This window comes from Natrix helvetica, assembly GCF_964273705.1.
Source record: "Natrix helvetica genome assembly, chromosome: 2".
NCBI lineage: Eukaryota > Metazoa > Chordata > Lepidosauria > Squamata > Natricidae > Natrix > Natrix helvetica.
In genome coordinates, this window is record NC_138552.1 from 107,883,199 (window position 1) to 107,898,220 (window position 15,022).

The following is a 15,022-nucleotide window of genomic DNA, read 5'->3' on the forward strand; positions in this document are numbered from 1 at the left end:
ACACGGTACAATACTTTTATATCAGTAAAATGCATAATTAAATATATATATATATATATTCTGATTTAATTTTTTAAAAAAATCACACTCAAGCAGAAAACATGTTTAGAAAAGTTTGGTAGAATTTTTATTCTTACAATTTTTTAAAAAGTTTTTAAACTTGTTTTAAAAACAAAAGTAGTGTCTTCTGTTACATTTTCTTGCCAATGTCAATGTAACCTAGCACTACTATCAGCACCAAATATTTCTTTAAATAATTTTATTCCGTTGCTGAAAGTACCTCTAGGCTGAAAATTGCAACAATACTGAATGGGATTAGATCACAGGAGCCACTAGGCTTCTCCAGGCAAGGCCATCAAATGTTGTGAAAGATAAACATGCCACACAGCGAAGCAAAGAATGAGAGTTCTCCACCGTTAATATTTCACAGAAAATGTCTCCCATTAATTGTCCCTGCCCCCAATTCATAGGGGCACACTTTTACACTGAAATATCCAGGCATATGGTCTTAAGACAGAAAACTGGGTGGAGGAACTATTTTAAAACATTACCGCGCTATTTTAAAAGATTACAAATCTATTTTTGAAGATCGGGTTTCATCTTTTCACAAACAGTTTTGACCGCAACTTTTTTGAGTGGACTATAAAGTTATTACAACAATAAAAACAAGACATATGATGTTATATGAAAAAATAAAGATATTATCCCAAGTTATATGGGATACTTAAACTTTTCAAGACACTCTCAATTCTTCAAGGAATTTACATTAAGACTGCTAGTATTATTAAATGACCAATCAATGTAACAAACAGAAATACAAAGCCATGAGATAACATAGCAAATAAATTATATAATACAATATAAAAATAGCAGATGAGAGCCATATGAACTATCTAAAATATATCAACCAGCTAAGCCTAAAATCAAATCAAAATTGTTAATATTTTTGTAAAACTAAAATGAAATGTCACTGTGACCTTATAGCTTGAGGAACCAAGCTGCACTTGTTACAAATGGAACAAAGTGGCATAATTGACAATCTAATGGATGTTTAAGGTGCTTCCTGCTTAACAACCACTCATTTAGCAACCATTTGAACAGTGGTACTTTTGCCTAGTCCTGGAATTTCTACCATTTTAGCATCCCGCACTCAAGCGGCCACCTTATTTGCAACCTTATTTGCTGATTTCCCACAAAGTTAATGGAGAACCTGGCAGAAGATTGCAAATGGCAATTGTGTGATATCCTTGCTTGATGACCGCAATGATTTCCTTATCCATACCAACCAGAGTGCCAGAATTGTCCTTGTTAATCTAAGGTTAGATTTGTATAACCCTGTATGGATTTGGTGACTACCCCAGTTTATTGATGTCAGCCCAGAGCCGATTTTCATACTGTACTTAACAGAACAAAATGTAGCTATTGAGTAAGATTGGTACCAGAGCTCAGATATGAAATGCTTATCTTGTCTACCTAGTAGAAAATTTAGCACAGGAGAATTAAGCCAGCATGCAGGACCTATAAAACTGACATTATAATAAAACATCCTCAACTGCCTCTTATTTCTCATTTTCAATCTTGGCCTAATCAACTAGTTAATTTTCCATTTAACAAGGGACTTAGGGTGTATTCTAAAGATATCTAAACTTGAGAGTATAGTAGTTGGTATCAAGAAATTTCCTAGGACAGGACATTATAGCAGCTAGGCACCTCTGAAGGCCCTTTCAAATTACAGATAATATGGATGCATCTCCTGTGTACAAGAGGAAATAGGTTAATGGGCAAGTGTTGGGAGTAGTGAAACTCTAGTATAAAAAGAGCTACATCAATGTCATGTATGTAGAGGTTAAACAATAAAGGGTCAAGGTTACAGCACTGTTTGACCTGTTTGTGGACAGAGTTGTTAAATTGCCATTACGATTGCCTCTAACCGGTGTTGCCTTTTGATGTAGCAAAATTATCAATTTGACAAGTGTTGGTCAATGGATGCTTGCTGCAGGTAATTTCCTCATAGACTCTCTCAAGGACCTAAATGAGAGCAACACTAGGCTAGGAATACTTTGCAGCTAAATGGTGCAAATTGCACACTGATCCATGGTGGAATATCCTTGTCCAAAGCATGCTGGTTCAGGGACCAAAATATTCTCCGAATACAAGCAGTCTATAAAAGTTTATGGTCAAAAATTGAGCATAGAATTTACTAATTACTGGCATTAATTTAACTAGGCAATAATTAATTGGTTTTGCCCATCACCTTACTTGTATAATAGGTGATAGAATTAACCAATTCTTTGGGGTGAAGAATTATTAATGGCAGTAAGAGGGCTAACAGAGAGACTCATCAATAAGGATTTGTTTTCAACCATTCTGGCATAATCCCATTTTTACCTGGGGTCTACCATTTTTAAAACAAGAAAATCAGTTTTAGATCTGGTTATGTGAAGCTGGGGACCAACCAGTGTATGCATCAGATATGGTGAGCCAAGAGAATTACTACCAAAGGTTGCATAGAATAAAATGCCAGAACTATCATCTTTATTTGTTACTGCCTGTTCGAACTCTATCTCATTAATGTATAGTATTGTCTTTTCTCTCTAAGGAATGTTTTTATCATTCTTTTAGTATAAGAAATGTTTCATGATAGGGAGAATCATCTATAAACTGGGTTAATATAGCCTTCACTCAAACACTATTCTTACAAACCAAGGTTTGGGCTGTTTATTTGAACAATGGGTTGGAGTTTGATTAGGCAGTTCTGAGGTAAATCTGTCACTTTTTTGAACAGTGGCAAAAAATGTTAGAAGTATCCTTGATTATACCAATGATTTGTTTCAAATGGTTGAACTACGATTAAAGAAATTAAGATGCAGCATTTTACTAATGTTTCTTACTCCCCCCCCCCCCCAGGATTCCTTCCCACTTTTAACACTTACCAAGAACCCCAAAATAGCTGTTACTTGCACAGGTTACATTCATCAACATTTACTGTATTAAATTGACATGTGCTACTGCTTCATTTCATTTAATGGCATTTTAATAATGTAATGTATTGTTTTTCAACATAAGCTGGCACATATTTTTGATTTTGCAGACTCCTGAAAGGATCACACTTTGAGGAACAGTGTACTAGACTGTATTGGATGGCATCTATCAGATGAGGGACAAAGCAGATGGGAGCAAGATTGAGGTGCAATTGTCCGCATTCTGTAGACTCAAGGAAAAGGATTCTATTAATGATAAGTGATTACTGTCAAGGTGGAAGTTAATACTAAAATTTAAACAGGGACTGAATCTTCAAAATCAACTCTACAACAGAAGTTCCTCTGGAGCACAAAAGGTGAGTGTACCCTATCACTTAGAGTAAATCTACTGAAGATCTTCAGGGCAAATTTTACCAATTGAAGCAAACACCACTCTATTCATTCTCATATCAATTCTCACTCGTTCTCCATATCAATGTTTTTTATCTTTAGATTTCCAATGAGCCAACCCAATTAGGCAGAAGTCTGGGATGTTAAAATGCTGGAACACAGCCTCATTATTGGGTCCTACTATCTAATAATAATCTAATAATATCCTACTATTATTAATACTGGCCTTGGAATTTGGTTATTTGATTGAAAAGCCAGTTTTGAAGGAGGTCTCATTACTCTTGATTTCAGAAATACGACTTTGAGGGATTAAATAGTAAATAAACATTAGTGAAGAAATTGGTAGAACCAAATCTTAAAAAATGCTAATTGAACACACACTAAAGCTGATGAAATGTGAGCATGCAGTTTACTGGTAGTGGAGATTAAGATGTTTATATCTCCTAGACTTTCTCCAGGATGTTTTCTGTCTCTAAAATTTAGACCTTCCAATGGTGCCCCATCTCTTCTGTAATCAAGTCCATCATCTTTGCTGCCAATTTCCCAGAATTATAGATTGCTCAATGGTCCATCTTATGTTTAAAATATAATTTGAACTTGGTCATTTGTGCCTCAAGTGAGGGCTCTAGATTTTTTTCTGTAATCTGTAAATTTGTTTTCTTGTCTAATCGTATTTCCAGAGGTCTCCTCAAACATCAAAGTCGAAGGTATCAATACTATATCCTACTTTTTAAAATTCCAGTATTGAATTCAGCAATACTAATAAACAAAACTGAGATAATGCTAAAAGAACTGTGGAGTAGATCTGCTTAATTATTCTTACTTGGAGTGTCCCAAGGAAAGATCAGGAATACGTATACTTCTATATATGTTTTCCATTACATTTTTCTCAAGTAAGAAAATAATTTATAACCTCCTCAGTTATTTGAACATGAAATCTCTAGTCCCGTAAACACTCTTAGGGTATAATCTTTTCTCTATGCCCTCTATATTAGAGATAATAAGTATTTAGCCAGGTTAGCAACTTTGGCTCCTCTGCAATGCTACACAATAGTATTATTTTAAAGGAAACTGACACAGAAATATGCATTTAAATTGAAGGAGTGATCACATGTGAAACAACCTAGAAAAAGAAATGTTTTGGACAAATACATATTACATGTAGAAATGTTGGGCTCTCAGAGCATACTGTCTTCTTTTCTGCTAAAGCACTTCTAAACATCATTTCTTTCCATTTCAAAACCATTTTCATAGCAATTCTGTATCTGGGGTTTGACTGCCATCAAGATTATAAGAGACGCTACTCATAGTTGCTATTCCATGTCCTATTATGGAATTCCATTCTGTCTCATTATCACAGAATTTCTGACACCAGCTGTGTAATCAGTTCCCGGGTATCTTTCAAGCCGGAAGAGATCTCTAAGCCCTCCTTTGCCACATGTGTACCAATCAGAAATATCTTCCTTTCGTCTCCAATTTCAGATAAAGCCAAAGCATCATGAATGTCTGTGATACAATATGCGTCTGCAAGATCCTGTCCGACAAAAGAAAAGAGACATTAATCTATTCAGTTTGGCTTTTTCAAAGCAGGGTTACAATAATCTCCCTCACAGTCCTGTCAAAACACCTAGTAAAACTGTGAAGAAACAATATTCCTAGGGGCAAAGAATTTATTATTTTATTATACAAGTTTGTCATGGGATGGGTCCTTTACACAAGATATACTGTAAGTAATCTACGTAAATTAAAATATAGGCATTCAAAAAAGACCAAATTTACAGCTGTCATTTAGGCCACTCATGTCGCAGAAGCAGCATTTTTCTGTTGTTCAAGCACTGGGGGAGATCTGTTAGGACAGTGATTGATGCATAAGAAATCCAACAAACCTGTAGGAAGTGGGCTCCAAATTTTAGCTATATCTGTTTCCTATTTAGATACAAATGCAATATGGAAACACTTGTCTTCTTCCATTATTTCTTTTCAATCTACATTCCTGCAATTTCTTGAGGGTATCTCATCCACATTTTAACCAGCTCTGACTGTTTAACTTTCTCATATATGATCAATGTTCCTTACATGGAATCTTTTTCTGAATGGAATCTTCCCCATTGTTTTTTCTCCACTGAACTTGTAAGAGACAGTACATACTGAAATGCTTCTCAGGATGATGTTTAAATTTTTTCCCCAAATGAATAAAAATTAGGAAGATCTTTTCTCTTTCAGCCCTACAAAGGAAATAATAGTAAACTAGTTCCAAAAGATTTGCAAAGAAAACTGCAAGAACTAATTCAGGAAGTAGCCAGCAATTAACAGTGATTGAAAGTGCATGTTCACATACATACATACAAAAGATTAAAAATCTATTGTGTTAAGATTCTCTGAGATAGCCTTTTGATGGACATCCTCTCCGGCCGGATGCAATATGTGTTGACAGGGGGGCAGAGATCGACCCTGAGGCCACTCTCTTGTGGGGTGCCGCAGGGGTCGGTCCTCTCGCCCCTTCTGTTCAATGCATATGTGAAGCCGCTGGGCGAGATCATCCATGGTTTTGGGGTTGAATATCATCTGTACGCTGATGATACCCAGCTGTACATCTCAACCCCAAGCCACCCCAACAAGGCTGTCGAAGTGATGTCCCGGTGTTTGGAAGCCGTCGGGGTCTGGATGGGGGACAACAGACTCAAACTCAACCCTTCCAAGACTGAGTGGCTGTGGCTACAGGCACCTCGGTTCAGCCAGCTGACTCCATCACTGGCCATAGGGGACGAGCAATTGCCCCCTGTGGAACGGGCGCGCAATTTGGGCGTCCTCCTAGATGCCCGGCTGTCAATGGATGACCATGTGGCAGCCGTGGCAAGGGGGGCGTTCCACCAGGTTTGCCTGGTGCGCCAATTGCGCCCCCTACTGGACCGGGATGCCCTACGCACAGTCACTCATGCGCTGGTGACGTCTCGCCTAGACTACTGTAATGCTCTCTACATGGGGCTTCCCTTGGGACGCGCCCGGAGACTGCAGCTAGTCCAGAACGCGGCCGCGCGGGTTGTCATGGGGAGTACCAGATACTCCCACGTAACACCACTCCTGCGCGAGCTGCACTGGCTGCCTGTGGTCTTTCGGGTGCGTTTCAAGGTTCTGATCACCATCTTTAGAGCGCTCCATGGCACAGGACCTAGTTACTTGCGGGATCGCATCCTCCCACATACATCCCTGCGGCCAATTCGCTCTCACAGGGAGGGGCTTCTCCAGGTGCCGTCCACTAGGCAATGCCAGCGGGCGGCGCCAAGGAGTAGGGCCTTCTCTGTGATGGGCCCAACCCTCTGGAATGACCTCCCCCCCGATATTAGAACCACCACAGATTTCCGCTCCTTCCGACAAAAATTGAAGACTCACCTGTTCCGATTAGCTGGCCTGGCATAATTATAATTGTTATAATTGTTACCTCCTGGAAATATACTTTTAACTGGTATTTTAAGGGTGTTTTAAATTTAATTGATTTTAGGGGTTTTAAAGCCATATTTATATTCTTGCTGTACAGTTCTTTTAATTCTTTTAACCTCCTCCATATTTATTTATATTTATTCACTTATTCATCTGTTTATCTATTTAATGTATTTTACTGTGGATGATGTATTTGCTGTGTGGACTGTACACCGCCCCGAGTCCCTTTTGGGAGAGGGGGCGGTCTAGAAGTGCAAAGAAATATAAATATAATATAAATATGAATTCAGCAGTCTCTTGCTGTATGATGCTGGAGAAATTTGATTGCCCTAAGATAGATATTTTACATTCTGTAATTGAATATCCTAACAGATTAAAATGCTGTAATATTACTTTTGTCCTCTGTTGAACAGTATCAGATCATTTCAATTAGTATTGGATCTGTTTTATCTCTGAAGTCTGGAGCAACTGATCTCATCTTCAAAGAGCTTGTGCTTAAAGCAATCCTTTTCTTTGTGCACAATGGATCCCTGTGACAACACCTGCTGGTCCTGTACAGAATTTTTTGTGTCAGAAAAGATAAAATCAATTAACAAGCCTTGTGGTAAAGAAAGGTTATCTGCCTGGATCTTTTCAGTTTCAATTCTAAATTCAGAGTTCTTACCTGTAAGATAAAACACAAAAAGGTAGTCCTCTATTACTGCCCCCTGAGGCTGAGAAACTAAGCCCCAAATGAGAGTCAAGCAAAATTCTTACAGATTAATTTTCTAAGGATGGCTTAAGACTTTTTGTATGTGATAGATAACTTGCTTCAAGGTTCCTTGCTTTTCTTATTGGTTTGATAACATGACAAGTAAATTGACTAGATGGATTTGCTTTTTGCATATCACTTTTATAATTTTACTGATTAGCAACTGTCTTAAAAGAAAAAATAAATAAATAGATCCCACCAAAATAATACAGCTTATACCGGTAGATCCCACCAAAATAATAGAGATGGATGGGTCCCTTCCTATCTGCAGCAATAATACAATCGCAGATTTACAGTAGACGATTTCTGCTAAGCATTTGTATCGAGACCTCACAAGTTTCTATTCTTTCTTTGCTGCTCTTTACCGCTATAGGAAGCTGCAGAGATAATAATTTTGATATTTATCTATCAATTTTTTTTCTGTCATCAGTTTTTAGATAACATTGAACCTTTTCTTGGACATCTGAATCAAGAGAGGCTCTCTCTATTGGTATTTGAGAGTTGCTTGAAAGCTGTTATTGGCCACAGATAGTCTTTGACTTATGACCACATTTGAGACTTCTTGCTCAGTGAAGCAGTTCTTAAGTGAACCACACCTTATTTTACAACCTTTTTTGCCATGGTCATTAAGCAAATCACTGAGTTCATTAAGCGAAGCAAATCTGGCTTCCCCCATTGATTTTAGTTATTAGAGGCCCGCAGAAAATTAAAAATGGGGATCACATGACCCTGGGATGCTGCAACCATCATAAATCCATGCCGCTTGCCAAGAGCCCTATTTTGATCATGTGACCACAAGAGACACTGGATGACTGTTGTAAGTGTGAGCATAACTCAGCACCGCAATAACTCTGAATAAATGGTTGTAAGTTGAGGAACACCTGTATGCAACTACTAACGAAAGCAGAATCCAAGTAACTTAGAAGGTAAAGTATATAGTTAAAAAAATACATTTTATAGGATTTTAGAATATATTTGCTCATTCCAACCAGGAGACAACTAGGAAAAGTTTTAAAATGGAAGCTGAAAACCTTTGAAGAACAAACTTTACCTAACATATTACTGTTAGCTGGCTTTGGCAAATATCTTAGTAAATACTATCACATCTGTCTCAACAATTGTCTCTTTAATTCTGAGATAAAGTCCAATGATTTTTGAGATTTAAATAATCCCGACTATAGTAATGATACCAGAGAATAGCATTCACTATTTAGGTTTTATAGATAGAAATTACATATACTTTGCCATATGTAAGTACAGGAGGTCTATAAAATATGGGTCAGGAAGCTTGTCAGGGATTTGAAGCCACTGTCCTGGCCATTACTATGCTCCTATATGGAGACCCAGTTTTGTGTAGTGGATAAGGCACCAGGCTAGAAACTGGGAGACCATGGGTTTTAGTCCAGTCTTAGGCATAAAGCTTAGCTGGGTCAGCTTGGGCCAGCTATTCTTCTCAGTCCTTGTTGTTGTCAGCTGCAAAGTTGTGTCTGACCCATCGCAACCCCATGGACAACATTCCTCCAGGCCTTCTTGTCCTCTACCATCCTCTGGAGTCCATTTAAGCTCACGCCTACTGCTTCAGTGATTCCATCCAGCCACCTCATTCTCTGTTGTCTCCTTCCTTTGCCCTCAATCTTTCCAAGAATTAGGCTCTTCTCCTGTGAGTCCTTCCTTCTCATTTGGTAGCTAAAGTATTTGAGATTCATCTTCAGGATCTGGCCTTCTAAAGAGCAGTCAGGGTTGATCTCCTTTAGGACTGACCGGTTTGATCGACTTGCAGTTCAAGGGACTCGCAGGAGTCTTCTCCAGCACCATAGTTCAAAGGCCTCAATTCTTTGGCGCTCAGCCTTTCACAACCATACATTGCAACTGGGAAAACCATAGCATAGACCTAGGAAACTGTAAAAGGCAAACCACCTTCAAAAAATATTTGCAAGAAAAATACAGGGACTAGACCAGGTAGTCATCAGACATCAAGACTGAGTTGAAGTCACAAAACAAACAAACAATGCTACCATATTCTATTAGCACATCAATATATACAATAGTATATATAGCTGGGCACATATTTTGCTAGAAATGAAAACCAAAGGGTCATGGTTTTAACCAAACCGTTAATTTTACTTACAGAAAATGCAGCATAAATAATAATGCAACACCATTAAGACAAATCGATTATAGTCAAGGACCACAACTCTGATCCTTTCTTCCTGCACTAAACCATTATAGAAATTATTGAATGATACTCTTGTTATAGAATTAAGGTTTTTCACACACTCACCAGAAAGCTACCATTTCTGCTCTGAGTTCTACAGCTTATATTTACCTGCTTATTGGCTAGAATCATTACTGGCAACGTAGAATTATTCTGGACCAACTGATGAAGAAGTGTTTTTGCAACTGGGAAGCGTTCATGATCTGCTGAGTCTACAACATAGATCAGCAGCAGGACTCTCGGCATATACATCTTCCAATACTCTCTTAAAGACTCACTGCCCCCAACTGTAAATCAATAATATAGGAAAAGAATCAGCAATTATCAATTAAAACTCCCATCAGCATAGTAAAACTTTCAACAGGAGGCAGTTACGTTTCAAACTCATTTCACGGAAATGCTGAAGGACATGATAGAAAATCTTGCCAAAAGTTATCATCCGTAATTCAAAATATAGCAGAAAAATACTAAGGTTAAAGTGCATACATTCAACTGGAATTAAGATATAGAATAAAAAATGATAATATTGTCAGGCTTGCATCCATTTTTTTCTTTTGGATCTTTGGCCTGCCACTTTTTATTATTCTATTATGCATTTTCTATTGTGGGAAAATGGGAGGGGGGATTGTATGGAGATAGATGCTATGTAGCCATAACAAAATTTGAGCAATACTTTGCCTTGGACTCTGATTTACTTTTGGATTCTATTTGGAACCCTGACAAATATGACTTCTCTTGAATGACCAATAGATGGGATGGATCTTATGACACAGCACTTTTTAAATTGAATGTGTGTGTGTATATGTGTGTCAGGGATGGTATTCACTTACTTTCCCGATCGGTTTGCAAATGTGAGCGTGTGCGTTTCTTATAAGACAGTTATGCTTACTTTCTAGGAATTCCATCTTTGTTTCTTCTGTGTTGACACACACTGCATTGAAACCTTTGGTGGGAACTGTGCTGCGCTTTACGTGGTTAGTTGCTAGTGAATAGAGAACACTGGTTTTTCCTGCCCCATCTAAGCCTAGAACCAAGATTTGCTTGTTGGATGTTTTATCCTACAAAATACAAGACAAAACAATTATCAGAAAAGTAGACATTTGAACAAATAAAATAATGGAGTGATGATTATGTGGTCAACCTTCCTCACTAGTGACTGACCATACATATACCGACTACACATAAATTGGATTAGAATTCCAGGTCAGCATAGTTACATTATTCAATGTAAGTACTGTATCTATCAAATGTTTTAATTAGATTTGTTTTGGCTAACTCAGCATAAAACTGTTACAAGTGACAAAACTGAAATAGTGACAGAAACTGAAATAGCTAATTATCCAAATGTTGTTATAGCAATTGTTGAATCGTAGTTCACTGTTTCTGATCATAATTGGAGTAGCTAGTTGGGTTGATAGATACGTAAGAGTTCTAAGCAGACAAGTAAAAGCAGGTAAGTTCTCCTAGAAATCTGGACATTAGAAAACTACACAAAAGGATTATAATTAAAGACAACTCTATAAACTACTATCCAAAATATGTGTAATACTCTGAAAATTATACTGATATTATCATTTACAGCTGGGATAGGTATCTGGTGATCCTCTAGTGCAGCGATGGCGAACCTTTTTTGGCTCGCGTGCCACAAATGGGGGGACCGCAGGGGGGTTGTGTGCAGGCGTGTCGCACCCATAATGCAATGCGCGACCCCCAGTGCGCATGCACGCACAACGCGCGAGCTCCCCCATTTTTTCATGCTTTTTTCGCCCTCCCCAGGCTCCAGAGGCTTTATAGGAGCCTGGGGAAGGCAAAAAGAGCCTCCCCACCCCCCCGGAGGCTTCAGGGACCGTCCGGAGGCTTCCCTGAAGCCTTTGGAGTGCTCAAAAGGATCCTCCGAGCAAACCGGAAGTCACTTCCGGTTTGCTCGGAGGGTGATTTTAAGCGCTCCGAAGGCGTCAGGGAAGCCTCCAGACGGTCCCTGAAGCCTCCGGAGGCTCTCTGGGAGGGCGGGAAGGCTCTTTCTGCCCTCCCCAGGCTCCTATAAAGCCACTGGAGCCTGGGGAGGACGAAAAATGGCTTTTAAAAAGGTGAACTCAGCTGGCCAGCGCGCGCATGCATGCTGGCCAGCTGACAGGGCAGCGCCTCGCGTGCCCTGATAAATGGCTCCGCGTGCCACCTGTGGCACGCGTGCCATAGGTTCGCTATCACTGCTCTAGTGCATGGGTGTCAAACTTGCCACTTCACATTGCTGTCATGAGGCGTTTAGCTATGTTTTTCTCATTTGAGGAGCTGGAGTGGGCATGGTCTGTGTGTGACACATCTGACCCACAGGCCACCAGTTTGACACCCCTGCTCCAGTGGTTTCTAAACTTCAAGTCAGGCAGCCAATATAACCAAGGATGTTCTGGGTTATAGCTCTACAAAACATGTCTTCTTGGAATTTGGGCTGCCTTAACAAATCAAACGTATAATGACAAAATCCAGAGGGTCAAATGTTTCCCATCCTAAAAAATCATAATGGTTACCAAATCCATCAACAGTAAGGTATCAAAACAGACAAACCAGTCTTCTCAATCTAAAATCTTTCATATGTCTTTAAATCAAAGTCCCAAAGGCCCCAGCCAATAATGTGCAAATATTACAAAAGTATCCAGAATGGATATGCAAAAGATGCTAGGATGTTGGAAAGGCAACTGAAGCAAAAAATGGCCTCCTTCATTAATTTGCCTCCATGGAATGTACCAGCCAACAAAGACAACAGGTTTTTTCCCTCTATAAATAAGAATAGCATATATTGATAGTCATCTCATAACAGAAACTTGTATCAATTGAAGAAAATGATATGGGTACACAACAGCAATGAAACAAACAATTCCAAATGGCTCACTATTAAGTTGATTTGGCATTCAAATTGATAAGATACCAAGGTAAAACAAAGGAGGGCTAGCCCTCTGGAAGGTTTCTATTCTTATCTCTTTCCATTCTGCAGTAATAGGATTCTGCCTGACTGATTTTATCTAAGCCTTTCATGATCTCAAAGAGATAAATAAATCTGCAATGGTTAAGATCTATGCCTGCCTTCAGATAGTTAAAAAGAACCAAGAGCTTACAAAATCTGGAGTTACAGTCTTGGCCACTTTTCTTCCTCAACGTATTTATTCCAAAAGCTAAGTTTGTATAAATTTACTTAGAGGAAAAAAACTACTAGTTGATGTATAACCTTTTAGTAGCTCCTTATTTAAAAATATCTTCAAATGCAATCAAGTTGTAATCAAGCCTGAAAACAAATGAGTATCGTTGAAAAACAAAGTGATATGACCATGTTGGGTGGAACATTGAGACGGAAGAATTGTTTTTGTTTCCAATGCCTGGGGCAAAACCCAAACAATTTCCAAACAGATGAGGATCCAACAATGATAGAAATAAATGTTCCCATTGGAAAAATTAATGGGAAACCAGAGTTGAAATGTAACTTCTTGCCATAGTTTTCAACAACTGTTATTCTAATGCTAGACCTAACTAGCAGATACCCTGAACACCAATTATCTTTAGGGTAGTGGTATATTGGCACGTTTAAATTAACTCGCCAATTAATCTAATTAATTAAAATTTTAAATTAATTTAAATAAATGTAATCTAGTTTCATATAATTCCCCAATTAAATCTAACTTAAAATTCTTACAAATTATACATTACAAAATTATGCTTCACAAAAAAACTTCTACGGATTATTATTTGTTTCAAGTGACTGTTGGAACCAAAATCAAACCGGCAGATTCTAAGCAGGTGGGATAAAGCAAGATTTGTTTCTATTTATTCTTCTCACTGGAGAAGAGCCTAATGCTGGGAAAGATTGAGGGCAAAAGAAGAAGGGGACCGACAGACAATGAGGTGGCTGGATGGAGTGGAGTCACGCGGAAGCAGAAGGCGTGAGCTTAAATGGACTCCAGAGGATGGTGGAGGGCAGAAAGGCCTGGAGGAACATTGTCCATGGGGTCGCGATGGGACGGACATGACTTAGCAACTAACAACAACGTTCTTCTTTTATAACCTCCCATCACCAGTGTGGTCTGATCCCACCTGTACTTACCCAGAAGCAAATGTTGTGACTTCCAGGAGGCTGACTCTCCAAAATTTCAACCCAGCACCTAATTTTAAACCAACAACCATCTTCTTCTTTTTTAAAACCACTTTTGCAAGGTTTTCCAGAAAGTAGATGTCGAATTACTTTTTAACCCGTGGCTTTCCTCTTTCCGACCAGAAGAGTTATACTGAGATTAGAAAAAATGTCCCCAAAATACAGTTCCTACCAGAACCCTTCTTCCTTAACTCCATTTGCGAGAAGGGAGAAGCAGCAAACAGTTCACAATTTTTTAAAGAAAAAATAATTACAAGTAATTAGAGTTTTACGCGTTCGACTTCTACTGACAAGAACAGTGCCTAAATGCACGGGGCTCTACTTGCAGCCTTGGAAGTTAATTCCCACGCGTTCACTACCTGTCCCTCCGGCGGGCCTGTGCCTTCTTGCACCCGGAGCCGAGACTGCTGATCGTCGCGTCCCGGAGGCTCTTGAATGGAGAGGTAATTGCGCCAAAGAGCGTAGGCGACCCCACCGGTGACGGCAACCGCCGTACCCACGAACGCGAATTGCCGCAGGTTGCCCGCCATGACCGCCCGTGAGAATAGAGCTCGGGCAGGACGGCAAGCAACAAGATCGGCGACGTTCACTTGGGTCCCCTCCGGTGCGGAGGCGGAGCCCGATTCCAAGACCCGCCTCTTCTCGTTGGGGCTCCGCCCCTGCTGCGTCCACAACCGGAAGGAAGGTCGCTGCGGTTTCTTCCAAGCGGATAAGCCTTAGTATTATGTGTAGGAACAGGCGTGTAGGAATTGGGGCCTAAAGCACGATCCTGCCTGCTCGTTTACGGAGCAGTTATCCCCGCTGGAGCGAGCGAGAGGGATAAGTGATAAAATGTCTCTGGGCAGCCAAAGAAAGGATCGCTTTACTTGCGCAAGACATGGCGTTTGGCTTTCCGCCTGTTGCACTAATATGCAGTTTCTTTTTGTTTTCCTTTTAAATTAGGCAAGGAATGGCTTTACCACTTGATTCAAGAGCTCCAGCAATGTTATCGCCTGAGCGCGAATACAGATCATTAATTCTAGGCTCTTTCTGAACACGTTCAGTGTGTGTGTATTTTCTACCCACCAAGAAAAAATCATTACCAATTAGACATTAAAAAAGTTTAAATA

General features: G+C 39.4%; 1 protein-coding gene across 1 annotated transcript; it reads right to left on the reverse strand.

Moving 5' to 3' along the window:
- Positions 1 to 100: 100 nt before the first annotated feature.
- On the reverse strand, positions 101 to 14,536 carry ARL9 (ARF like GTPase 9). Its single transcript, XM_081941893.1, has 4 exons — positions 14,273 to 14,536; positions 10,665 to 10,833; positions 9,887 to 10,062; positions 101 to 4,905 (listed from the first exon to the last, which is right to left on the reverse strand). Exons 1-4 carry the CDS (start codon positions 14,441 to 14,443, stop codon positions 4,726 to 4,728), a joined length of 696 nt encoding a protein of 231 aa, XP_081798019.1. The 5' UTR covers positions 14,444 to 14,536; the 3' UTR covers positions 101 to 4,725.
- Between the last annotated feature and the right edge of the window lie 486 nt (positions 14,537 to 15,022).